This window comes from Mustela erminea, chromosome 10, assembly GCF_009829155.1.
Source record: "Mustela erminea isolate mMusErm1 chromosome 10, mMusErm1.Pri, whole genome shotgun sequence".
Lineage (NCBI taxonomy): Eukaryota > Metazoa > Chordata > Mammalia > Carnivora > Mustelidae > Mustela > Mustela erminea.
This window is the reverse complement of record NC_045623.1, coordinates 44718567-44730603: the sequence shown is the minus strand read 5'-3', so window position 1 is coordinate 44730603 and position 12037 is coordinate 44718567. Positions and strand designations below refer to the sequence as shown.

Below are 12037 nucleotides of genomic sequence, written 5' to 3'. Positions count from 1 at the left end.
GCTTGGCATATAAACTAGGTGTTCCCATATCTTTAAAGTTTAACATGTGATCATTAACTTTTCATCATACTCTAAACATACCTAATCCTAGCTATCAAATGTACAAAGATGAATTTTTTTTTTAAAGATTATATTTATTTATTTGACAGACAGAGATCACAAGTAGGCAGAACATGGTAGGGGAAGCTCCCTGCTGAGCAGACAGCCCTATGCGAGGCTTGATCCCAGAAACCTGGGATCATGACCTGACCTGAAGGCAGAGGCTTTAATTCACTGAACCACCCAGGCACCCCAAAAATGAACGTTCTGAAAGAATTGCTGAGTCATGAATGTAAAGTTGCTTGGCATATAAGTAGGTTCCCATATCTTTAAAGTTTAACATGTGATCATTAACTTTTCATCATACTCTAAACACATATGTACATTTCCTTTTCCTTTACATGTTCTGTTTTTCTTTTAAATTTTACAGATTTAAACTATTTATAGGTCTTTGTGCAATTCTTTTCACATTTTCTTATGAATCCATCTTTTCATTATATTAGAAATGGGAACATTTTTGAACAGAGGACAAAACAATATAGGAGAGAAAAGATGAGTAATATACATTGAAAATATTTCTCATAAGCATCCAAAAAAGAAATATATATACATATATAAAAGCAGACATTGAAAGAGTATGTAAATGAGAGGATATAGACTTTGTTAACAACAACAACAAAAAAAAACAACAAAACTACAACAAATAAACGTAAGTATCAGAAAAAAAAGGAAATATACTAACATTTAGCAGGGATTACCTAGAGTGGTATGATAGGTTTTTATTTTGTATTTTTTTCTTCTTTTTTCCTTCTATGTTTTCCAAAACCTTCAGCAATGAGTATTGCTATTTATAATTAGGGAAATGTGTTTTCAAAAGAAAAAAATACTTCTCATATCACTGCCCCGTAAATAGCATATCCAGTTTTTAAGATGATCCAGTCAAGGTCTTATAAGAAACATGAGTATTTACTGTCTGTAACCTGATACTTGTCTTCTATCTTTCCTGCAGCACAAAAATTCTTTAAATAGTGACCCTAGGAATTGGGTGGAGGCGGGGAGGGGCTGAGAAGCGGGCTCTCATTCTGTTTTTGCTGAAGTAACTAAAATCAGATATGAAGCTTTCACAAATATTTAGTTTGCCAGAACTATTAACTCTTGTATACTACAAAAAAACTAGTTAAAACCACTAGCTAAAATAGTATTTAAGTCCCTTACTGCTTTTGATGTTTATGATATGTGGCCTTTACAATGTGAAATTAGTAAGTTGACTTCCTGGCATTTCTGATTGCTAGACCCCAGGAATTCTAAACATGACGCAAATTATCTGAAAATTTTAATTTAAACAAACCATATTTTGGTATTGTATATGTTTCATTTGGATAACTTGAAATAAAAATTAAAATACCTAAAATAAGTTCAAGGGTACCTTTATTTGTATAATACCTTTAATTTAACATAGGATGCCTAATGGCTATAATTATCTTTGTTGTTTTTTCACCTACAGTAGAGTGAATAAATATGTAGTTGTGACCTGCTATGCTGAAATAATGGGTTTTTGAATCCACTTAGCTTCTTAAAAAGGAAATAAAACTGGGAAAGCCAGAAGGAAAAGGAATAGTTAATCCTGGAGGAGGAGAAAACCTAGCTCAGTACTTTGACTAGAGGCAGCTGGGGAAGTGACGTCCTGTAGCATTTGCTGTTCTAGAAAGTACAGAGACACGTAGTGAAAATGGGAGGATCTAGAAGGAGGCCGTCTCCTGTGTAGTGTATATTTATCTGTAAGTGAGCCTTTGGGGAAGGAATTAAATACAGAGACGCGGTTTGCTTGCTGCTTTAAGACAGCGAAGCTGAATTGCTGATTTGCTTTAACTTTTAAAATACCCAGCTTGGTTTATTTTTCTTAGAATCGTACTGCTAAGACTGGGGACGCTGTTTTCTTTCACAAAGGGAAATCTAAGTTCATTTCAAGGCATTCGAAATGGGGAAAGACTATTATTGCATTTTGGGAATTGAAAAAGGAGCTTCAGATGAAGATATTAAAAAGGCTTACCGAAAACAAGCCCTCAAATTTCATCCGGACAAGAACAAATCTCCTCAAGCAGAGGAAAAATTTAAAGAGGTCGCAGAAGCTTATGAAGTATTGAGTGATCCTAAAAAGAGAGAAATATATGATCAGTTTGGGGAGGAAGGTAAGTATGCCTTGTATATCTTTTGGTCTCTCTGGCTCTGTCTCTCTCTCTTTTTACCCTCTCTTTCAGCCTTCTGGTTATCTTTAAATTAAATTCTCAGACATCGAAAGTAGAAAGAAAAATAATGGATAAAAATAAGATTTCATCTTTGAGCATCTGAATGAATGTTATTACATAGCTGGGAATGAAATGTACTTGTTTGCCTTTTTTAAATTTTGGCATTTTTAAATACATATTTATTCTGCCACTAGATTTATAATGTTAACATTGTGTATTTGAAAAGAAACCTTACATTCCCATACTCATTAATGAATTTTGTCAAAAGTCTTATGCAACCTGTTTTGTATTCTAATGAATTTTCTGCCATAACCAGTATAAGCCCTTAAAATGTTAAGACTGGTGGTTCAAATTCTGGGTAGTTTATATTTTATTCACAAAAACAAAAGAAGTTTTTGCCTTTCTGATAGTAATTTAATTTAGATTGAACAAGAGAAATTCATCTCTCTGAGAAGCAGAAGGCCCAGGCATTTAGCTCTAGTTGTTTTTGGCATTCCGCCTGGAGAGGAAAGAATTTTCCTGATGTCATAAAATACCAGAACAAGTTTTTAGCTTAATTGTAAACAGTAATTGTGTGCCAAGAAAATGAGATCTCAGAAATACAATTTTTGACCTAAAATGGCCACCTAGTTAGCACAATTATTGATTTACTTTTAGGTAACATTTCTTTGGAAATTTTACTATCTAGGTATAGAGGAAAGCACGACAACTTCCCTTTCCTCTCCCTGCCATACTTTTGTTTCTTTCATTGTGAGATCAGAAACTAGTTGAATACAGTAAATGAGGGTTATTAAGATTATCCTTTTATCATTCTGTATTTTAAATTAAGTTTGTCCATCATTTCCATATAAATGTAGCTATAAGGTAAGACTATTTTAAATCGCTAATTAACAGCAACAACAAAAACACTTTAATTCCTACAGATTCTGGGATTTTCAACATTTTGAATCAGGACTAAGTTACTTCATTAATTTTTTTCTCCCAAAATATTCTTTTAAATCATTGTATCATTCTTTGTCTCCTTTATCACATTTAACATAAAGTTTTCTTAATCAGAAATATATCCTAATTTACAGTGAAGCAGTAACTATTCATTTTGAGTTAAAAAACTAAATTTATCTAAGCAGAGTGATTGTGTAAACGGTTTTGGGTTTTTTTTCCCCTCTCTTCCTTTTTTGATTTATTTTGTTTTTCTTTTTGATCTGAGTAGCCAAAAATTGCAATTTCTGTTCTTGGTTTTGGTGTGATGAGGACCTGCAGTGTCAGGTTCTTCCAAAGTCAATATTGAAAAAGGCAAGTAATGACCAGTTCAATTCTGCTTGTTCCTGATGGCTGTACTAATCAAAATACTATGATTTGGTTCATTTTGAAAGCTAAGCAGGATTCTGAGGTACTACAAACAATATGCTCTTTCTAAAAAGTTATTTGTAATTTTGTAAGGGAATCTACAACCATTCCCCCTGAAAAAGCAGATAGCCACTGCTTAAACCACATCTCATTGACAGCTCAAGTTTGTTTATAACTAAGCCATAGAATTCAGTATTTTCTAAGGATATTTATCTTCAGAATTTTCAAGTCATCAAATGATACATTTTTCTTAACATTACCTCTTAATAGGTTTTTCCTCTTAATATCTCTTGATACTGCTTAACATTACCTCTTAAATAGTTTTTTCCTTGAGTGCTGTTTCTCTAGTTTGATGCTTACTGATCATTATCAGTGGATGAATTTTTTTTAAAAAATGAAAGCAATGTCATTTGTGTACCCTGAATTTTTTTTTTTTTTTTTTTTTTTTTTGGTTCTTGAGTCAGATAACTGATACAAGCAATAGAGGTAATAGGGAACAAAAAGTGTTTTAAAGCACTGAAATATATTCAGAAATATTCTCTAGTTATGAGTGACTTCAGAATATAGTTAAATGAAAATTATTTGATTATTTTTTAGAAATTATTCTTCCTTTACAGAAAAGCATTATGTTTATTTGCTCTTTATTCAGAATAGTTCATTTATACTTTGGGAAAATCCCTTTTAGGTATACTGTTTTAATGTGGAAAAATATTTTTTGTCTTTGCCTTTCATTGGTCAGTTTGTGCCTATAGGCCTGGTTCCATCACCCAATGTGTTCTCCAGTAGTAACAAAACACTGAATTTAAGGATTGTGGAGCTATTAGTAATTTACATAATATACGCCTTAACACCCCCACCCCCATTATTACACTGTCTTTCAAGGCGTGGGACAGTGGGTACAGAAACCATGAACTGTGAAGTGTATGAGTTGAACAAGCTAAACTTACATAGTTAGAGAATAAGAGAGGGGCCCGTGGGTGGCTCAGTTGGTTAAGCGACTGCCTGCAGCTCAGGTCATGATCTTAGAGTCCCAGGATCGAGTCCCACATTGGGCTCCCTGCTCAGCAGGGAGTCTGCTTCTCCCCCTGACCTTCCACTTCTCATGCTTTCTCTCTCTCGCTGAAATAAATAAATAAAATCTTCAAAAAAAAAAAATAGAAAGAAAACCAGTGATCCAGTTTATTCATGTTTTGAAAATCTGTAATATCCACAATTTTAAAGGTTGGGTTTAAAAAAGTTTGGATAAAAATAGAGATGTTTTAAATTTACTATATGACCCAGCAGTTCCACTCATAGGAATCTATAAAAGAGAAATGAAAACATAGATCCACAAAAAGACATGTACATGAATGCTCAGAGCAGCATTATTTGTAATGGCCTCAAACTGGGAACAATTTTAAAGTACTATCATTAAGTGAATAGATAAACAGAAAGTGGCATATACGTACGTGTACACACACCCACACACATGCACAGACACACGTATACCCTAGAATACTACTTAGCAATTGAAAACATTGATTTAATAAAACATGCTACAACATGCATGAACTTAAAAACTATGCCAGATAACAGAAGTCAAATTGTCAAAGGCTACATATTCTATGATGCCATTTATATGAAATGCATGGAAAAGGCACAGTTATAGAGAAAGAAAGCAGATGAGTGGGTTGCTTAGTGCTGGAAGTGGGGGCAGAGGTTAGCTACAGATAGAAATTAAGAAAGCTTGTTGGGTTGATGGAAATGATCTATAACTGGGCTGCGATGATGTGTGCAGAACTACAACTTTACTAAAATCACTGAATTATATCCTTGCAATGGGTTAATTTTACAGTATATAAGAAATAAAGCTATTTTTAAAAAGGGAGAAATGTTCTCCATACTTGAACCATTTGAAAACCAAAAAATAACAACTGTATAAATTTAAAATTGGATTTTGAACCTGTCTCTCCCAGAAAGTTTCAGGTTTAGTTCTGAATTGTTCAGTGGATATGAACAGAAGTTTGCATTAAAAGACTGAAAAAAAAATTTAGTAACACATCCTTACAGTATCCTAGTTCTCTAACATTTCTTTTTCTTTATGTTTAAAAAAAAAAGCCCCCGCTTTTTTTTTTTTTTTTTTTTTTTTTTTGGTTTATAGTTTACTCAGTAACTTTCATTAAATACTGAAAGGTAGTATTTAATGATCAAACTTGTGTTCAGTCTATTAATCTATACCAGCTTGCTTCTTTAGTTCTTTAGTTTACATAGTTAACCAACTATGTATTTTTAAAAATAAGTTGGAATTTTGTGAGTCAAAGCTGCTTAAAGGATCTCATTATGCTAGTAACTCTGTACGTCTTGCTATAAATCTATAGATTTTTACATATCAGATCTCCTTAAAGTAAGAGTTATTAAAATCCTAATTTTTTTTCTTTTAAATCCTAATTCTTCTCCAGTGCTGCTGCTTTTGACACACTTTCAACTAACTAGTGGAAATAATGGTTATAGATTGTATACTGAACATATATTTATTTTTGGATTGCAAATTGGTTGGTTGGTTTTAAATAATAGCAGTCTTTCTATAGCATAGGCAAATGTTGATTCTAGAGCATATTCCTTGACACGCAAAGTGATGATGGTGTCTAGAAAACATTTTGGAGAGCAGAGGGAATCCAATTGAATATTAAAAATTTTCCACAAGCAGTCAAAACATATGTAATAAAGAGTTGACTGTATGGTTGATAACATGCTTGGTACAATTCAAGTACTAGGCAAGGCAGTCCTTGCATAATAATTCATGTTATATTGTTGTGACTTTTGGTAGAATTTTTTGCAGTCATTATATAGCAGTCTGTCCTTTATCTAAGCTATGTACTTGACTGTTTAGTGTCAAGGAAAACGTCAAAGTTTCATTGGAGCCTTCACGTCAGCTTTGATAAATGTCACTTCAGACTGTGACTCTTCTCAGGGACTCTGTAATCCTGATTGAGTTACCAATTTTGGCAGAGGAGGGAAAAGGTTTTAGGGAAAACCCAAACCCATAATAAAAAAACTTAAAATGTTATTCCTTCTTTTCATGAATTTATCATAAGTCCAAAACATTTAGATATTGACTTGTAGAGAGTGAGATTGGGTAAGCTAATTTACTTAATTTATGTTATTAACTCTCTGTTAAACTATTATACTCTATTATATTTGTGGGATGAAAAATGAAATGATTGAAGTAATTTAAGCATTGGTTTAGTCACATTGATCATGACCTTGAGTTATATACCTAAGCTATCATTTGTAAAATTCTATCTCTAGCTTTTTTTTTTTTTTTTTTTAACATTTGGAGTTATAACTGAACTGCTAAAATTTATAAAAAGAAATTTGTATGAGCTGCATGTTAAAAGTCCTTGTTCTGCTTTTGCTGGTCATTCTCTTTCTATAAGGGATATCCTAACTGCTCTTTGGATATATCATTTAATACATATTTTGACAGTTTACAGATTATTAGACTTTCCTTGGTCTTTCCAGATTTCTGTTCATGGATGAAGGTAAAAATGTAAACATCAGCTGAGACTGTTGGATGACACAGAATATATGCATACCTTTTAATAGAAGAAGACAAATAGAATAAAACATACAAAACTAAGTCTCTTTGAAAGCATGCTGAGTATAATTTTTTTATTATTAAGTCTCAAATGTGTATGTGTGGTTATACTTTATATTTATATTGCTATATATTATACTCTATATTGCTTTTGCTTTTGCCTCTTTTCTATCCTGATACTCAAGACACCTTTTAAAGTTTAAATAGACTTTAAGAACTAGTTCATTCTCTATTCAATAAATACAAGCACCTATCATTTTCACCCTGTATATGTGAGCAATGCAAAAATGAATTAAAATATATTTCCTGCCCTCAAATTACTATTTGAACATATTAGAATCGCTTAGTTTAATCTCTAGGATTTATCACAGTTTTAAGATTTTTAGATTTTCTTCCTGCTTGTTTCCTTTGTCAGGAACTCCTGTAACAGTCATTCACAATCTTTGCTACTGCTGTAATGATATAAATCCTTGCCGGTATTGATCCCTTAAAAGATCACTTACTAATGTTTTATGGGTTTTAATAGAACCTTGCTTTGGTATGTAACAGAAAATGCTAATTCAAATATGTGATTGCTTGTGAGCTACATATTACTTACGTGAACCTTAAAGAATAGGGTCAGATGTCACTATCTTGGTGTCTGAAGCGAGTTGTCCACAATAGGCAGAAATCACCAGTCCAAAGGACTAACATGTCAAGAGGGTTTACAATGCTTGATTTTAATCTTCTTTTTACATACTGTTTGAAATTAATGCCATTACATGGTAAGCCTAGATAAACAATTTTGTTAGCTAGAATAGGGATAATAATTTTGGAGTCTAAAAAAACATTTTTCATACAGTGTCCTATTATTAGAATTTTTTTCCCTTTCTGCCACAGAAAGAGTTCATTTTAATTAACTCTTCAGTAAAAGTACTGAAATAAAGCTAGTTAGTATGAAGATGGTATTTTATATTGTTGATTATGCTCACTGATTATAATGGCACTTAACGATTTAGGTCATGCATTTTGCATTGATTACCAAAGACCTATTTCAATTGACATCTTTTGAAAACTTACATTTATACGCTTTAGATTGTCCAACCAGTAGTTTATGAGATAAGAAGTTTCTGGCTTTATTTTATTTACCAGTGGAACAAAGACTCAGGAATAAATTGTCACTAAACATGGGGATTTGGAGGAAGAATTTGAAAGCTAAAAGTTGACCTTAGGATGGAATGGTCAAAAGTTAGGTAACTGTTCTGCATTTAGTCATAATGGCATTTCTGGCCAATTTATTAATAGATTGTAGACTAAGTTGGCCAAAGTTTGTTAGTAATACAGTTTTTACAAGTTTCACTTTCAAGAGTTGCAAGCTTTTTCCTAATCATGTTTATTTGTTCGTTTAGGATTGAAAGGAGGAGCAGGAGGCACTGATGGACAGGGAGGTACCTTCCGGTACACTTTCCATGGCGATCCTCATGCCACATTTGCAGCATTTTTTGGAGGTTCCAACCCCTTTGAAATATTCTTTGGAAGACGGATGGCGGGTGGTAGAGAGTCTGATGAAATGGAAGTAGATGGAGATCCTTTCAGTGCTTTTGGATTCAGCATGAACGGATATCCAAGAGACAGAAATTCTGTGGGGCCCTCCCGCATCAAACAAGATCCTCCGGTTATTCATGAACTTAGAGTATCACTTGAAGAAATATATACTGGTTGTACCAAACGGATGAAGATTTCTCGAAAAAGGTTAAATCCTGATGGAAGGAGTTATAGATCTGAGGACAAAATTCTCACCATCGAGATTAAAAAAGGGTGGAAAGAAGGCACCAAAATTACTTTTCCAAGGGAAGGAGATGAAACACCAACTAGTATCCCAGCAGACATTGTTTTTATCATTAAAGATAAGGATCACCCAAAATTTAAAAGGGATGGATCAAATATAATTTTCACTGCTAAAATTAGTTTACGAGAGGTAAGTTAGTAGGACTTGGGATTCTGAAACCAAACAGAATTATGCCTCCAGTCTTAGGGAATGTATCTAAATAATAGCTAATATTTATTAAATGTTTAGTACACATTATTTTTAATAGCTAATATTTATTAAATGTTTAGTACACATTATTTTTAAGTTCTCATGAGAACCCTCCAGAGGTGGAGCACCTGGGTGGCTCAGTCATTGACCTTCAGCTCAGGTCATGATCCCGGAAACCTGGGATCGAGCCCTGCATCGGGCTCCCCGCTCAGCGGGAAGCCTGCTGCTCCCTCTCCCATTCTCCCTGCTTGTATTCCCTCTCTCTCTATCAAATAAATAAATAAAATCTTAAAAAAAAAAAAAAAAGAATCCTTCAGAGGTAGTACTACTATTATACCTCTTTTATGGATAAGATTATATTTTCTAAGTTTAGTTACCTGTACTAACAATTTAAATGCCAACTTGAAGTGCTAACCAGATTATGTACTAGGAAGCCTAATACTGGCTTTACGCTACTCAAATTTTATAGGTATGGTTTATGAGCTGTGCATTGTAATTGAAGTCGATGCATAAGATTTTTTCTAAAATTGTTAATTTGGAGTAATAATTATATAACCAAAAAGATATTAATTTAAAATAATTTATAAGCATACTGCTTTAATATATGAGTCCTTATTTGTTCTATTTTTAGACATCATTTTTCAAATTGGATTATAATCCTGCAAAAATGGCCATGTCAGTTATCTGCTTAAAATGCTTAAATGATCCCACATACTATCTACCATAAAGTCCAGACGTTTAAGCTTAAAATGAAAGGTCATTTTCAATCTGATTTCTACCCATAAATGTTTATGCATTTCCCTAAGTTTGCTCTATTATTATCTTATATACATTTATGTCATCATCTGAGTTCTAAACTATGGAGCACTGTTGTTCCTTACTCTGCCTTGAAACCCGCTACTGGTTTAATGTTTAGCTCAAGTATTCTGTACTCTCAGAAGCTAAGGGGGGTAAGCTGGGTGCTCTTTGTCTCACAAGAGACTTCTGCACCTCTGTGCTAACGTTATACTGTATTATTATTTCTGGTTTGCTTCTGAGTTCCTTGAGCATTCCCTGAGCTGGGATCTGTGTTCATGGTCCCTAAGCTCAGTATCTAGAAGGAATGTGTGGCATATAGTAGCACTCAGTAAACATTTGTTGACTAAACTAATAAAATGTATTTCTTATCCTAACATTTTCCCTCCAAAGAAGTAGGTAGTTGCTCTTATTCTAATTCCCCTCACTCCTAAATTTCTCCCTCTTCAACTGTCCAGCTCCATCCCTGCATCTTGAATGTTGTAATGGCAACCTCCATTTCATTTCAAGACAATGTGGGAGACCTTTACTTCTCTTTCCTTTCCTTCCCTTTCCCTTCTCCTTTCCTTCTTTTGTACTATGTCTGATCATGCATGACCTGAAGGGATTTTTTTAATAGGGGAAAAAGTCTTCAAATTATTGATATGCTTTTGGAGGTTAAGTTTTACCTTACGGTTTCATCCTTTATACCGAGTTTTGTTGTTGAGTTTTTGAAGTTCTGAAGCTTGTTAATTTTATTTGGTCTCTTTTAGGCATTGTGTGGCTGCTCAGTTAATGTGCCAACCATGGATGGAAGAACCATACCTATGTCAATAAACGATATTGTGAAGCCTGGAATGAGGAGAAGAATTATCGGATATGGGCTGCCGTTTCCCAAAAATCCTGACCAGCGTGGTGACCTTCTAATAGAATTTGACGTGTCCTTCCCAGATACTATATCCTCATCATCCAAAGAAGTACTTAGGAAACATCTTCCTGCCTCATAGAATGAAAAACTTTGTTACCCATATTTTGATAAGGCACTGAAAATATAAAAGGACTGGCAGTTTACTGATGTAGATGTGAATTCTGTATAAAGATGTGTAAATTATCTTGAGGATTCATTAAATTGCATGAATAGAGACGGGTCAAATAAATAGGCAAAAGGGATTTTTACAGTTAGAGATGAAGACACAACCGTTCACTGTATTTTATTTCATTTCTCCCAAATCAGAAATTTTTAGTATTTTGCTTACATGTAAAATTTGTTTTTGTGGAGTTAGTGGATATATTTCTAATAAAGTACTAGACTATCGAAGTACTTTATTTCTTTTGTTTTTACATTGTCAGTATGATAGTTTCTCATTTTTAATGGAAATTTAAGTTCTTAACTTACCTACACATGTGATATATGTTTCTAGAAAATAAAAACCCAAGTAATTTGGAAATGTGGTTAACTAGATTTAAATCTCCAACTGAAATGTTGCTATAGGGCTGGGACCCATAAAAGAATATCCTAATGCATATGTTTTACCATTTTGGTTTTTAAAGTATGCTGTAGCATTTCTTAATAACATGGTTGTAATGTTCTTAAGGCATACCTTTTCATCATAAAGAGTAAATTATTGGCAATTTATCTCCCGTGGAAATCCCAATTGCCTGAATTACTGATATTTTAGAAATAGGCTGTTTTTAAAATGCCATATGTAATTTTATGCAAGTTGACTATATATCTTGGACTTAATAAATTATAGGCACATTTTATTGTCCACTAGTTTAAAATAACTTGTTTAATAATAAATGTGTTTTTAGAGGAAATATTGTTACTTGGAATTAATTTTCCAATTACACAATCTTCTATAACTTACTCATCCTATGCTATATGTATCTTATGCAATTTCCCTAAAAAGAATAAACTACCACTATGGTGTTAAACCAAAATATGGGGAAAATAAACACTAACTGCTGCTTATGAATGACATTGCTACTATTGTTATGCATATAAATATTTAACTTTTTCATATGTATAGATTGCAT

The 12037-nt window shown here is 33.1% G+C and overlaps 1 protein-coding gene across 4 annotated transcripts in view; it reads left to right on the top strand.

Moving 5' to 3' along the window:
* DNAJB4 (DnaJ heat shock protein family (Hsp40) member B4) overlaps positions 1-11818 on the top strand; it is a 43459-nt gene extending 31641 nt beyond the window's left edge. For 2 of the 4 annotated variants that reach the window (XM_032303531.1, XM_032303532.1), the window contains exons 2-3: positions 8598-9166; positions 10774-11818. In XM_032303531.1, the coding sequence (XP_032159422.1) occupies positions 8732-9166; positions 10774-11007 (669 nt within the window). In that variant the 5' untranslated portion in view covers positions 8598-8731 and the 3' untranslated portion in view covers positions 11008-11818. Of the gene's footprint in view, positions 1-1721; positions 2229-8597; positions 9167-10773 lie in introns of those variants that run through there. The other 2 variants (XM_032303530.1, XM_032303529.1) reach the window with 2 other exon arrangements.
* The last annotated feature ends 219 nt before the right edge of the window (positions 11819-12037 follow it).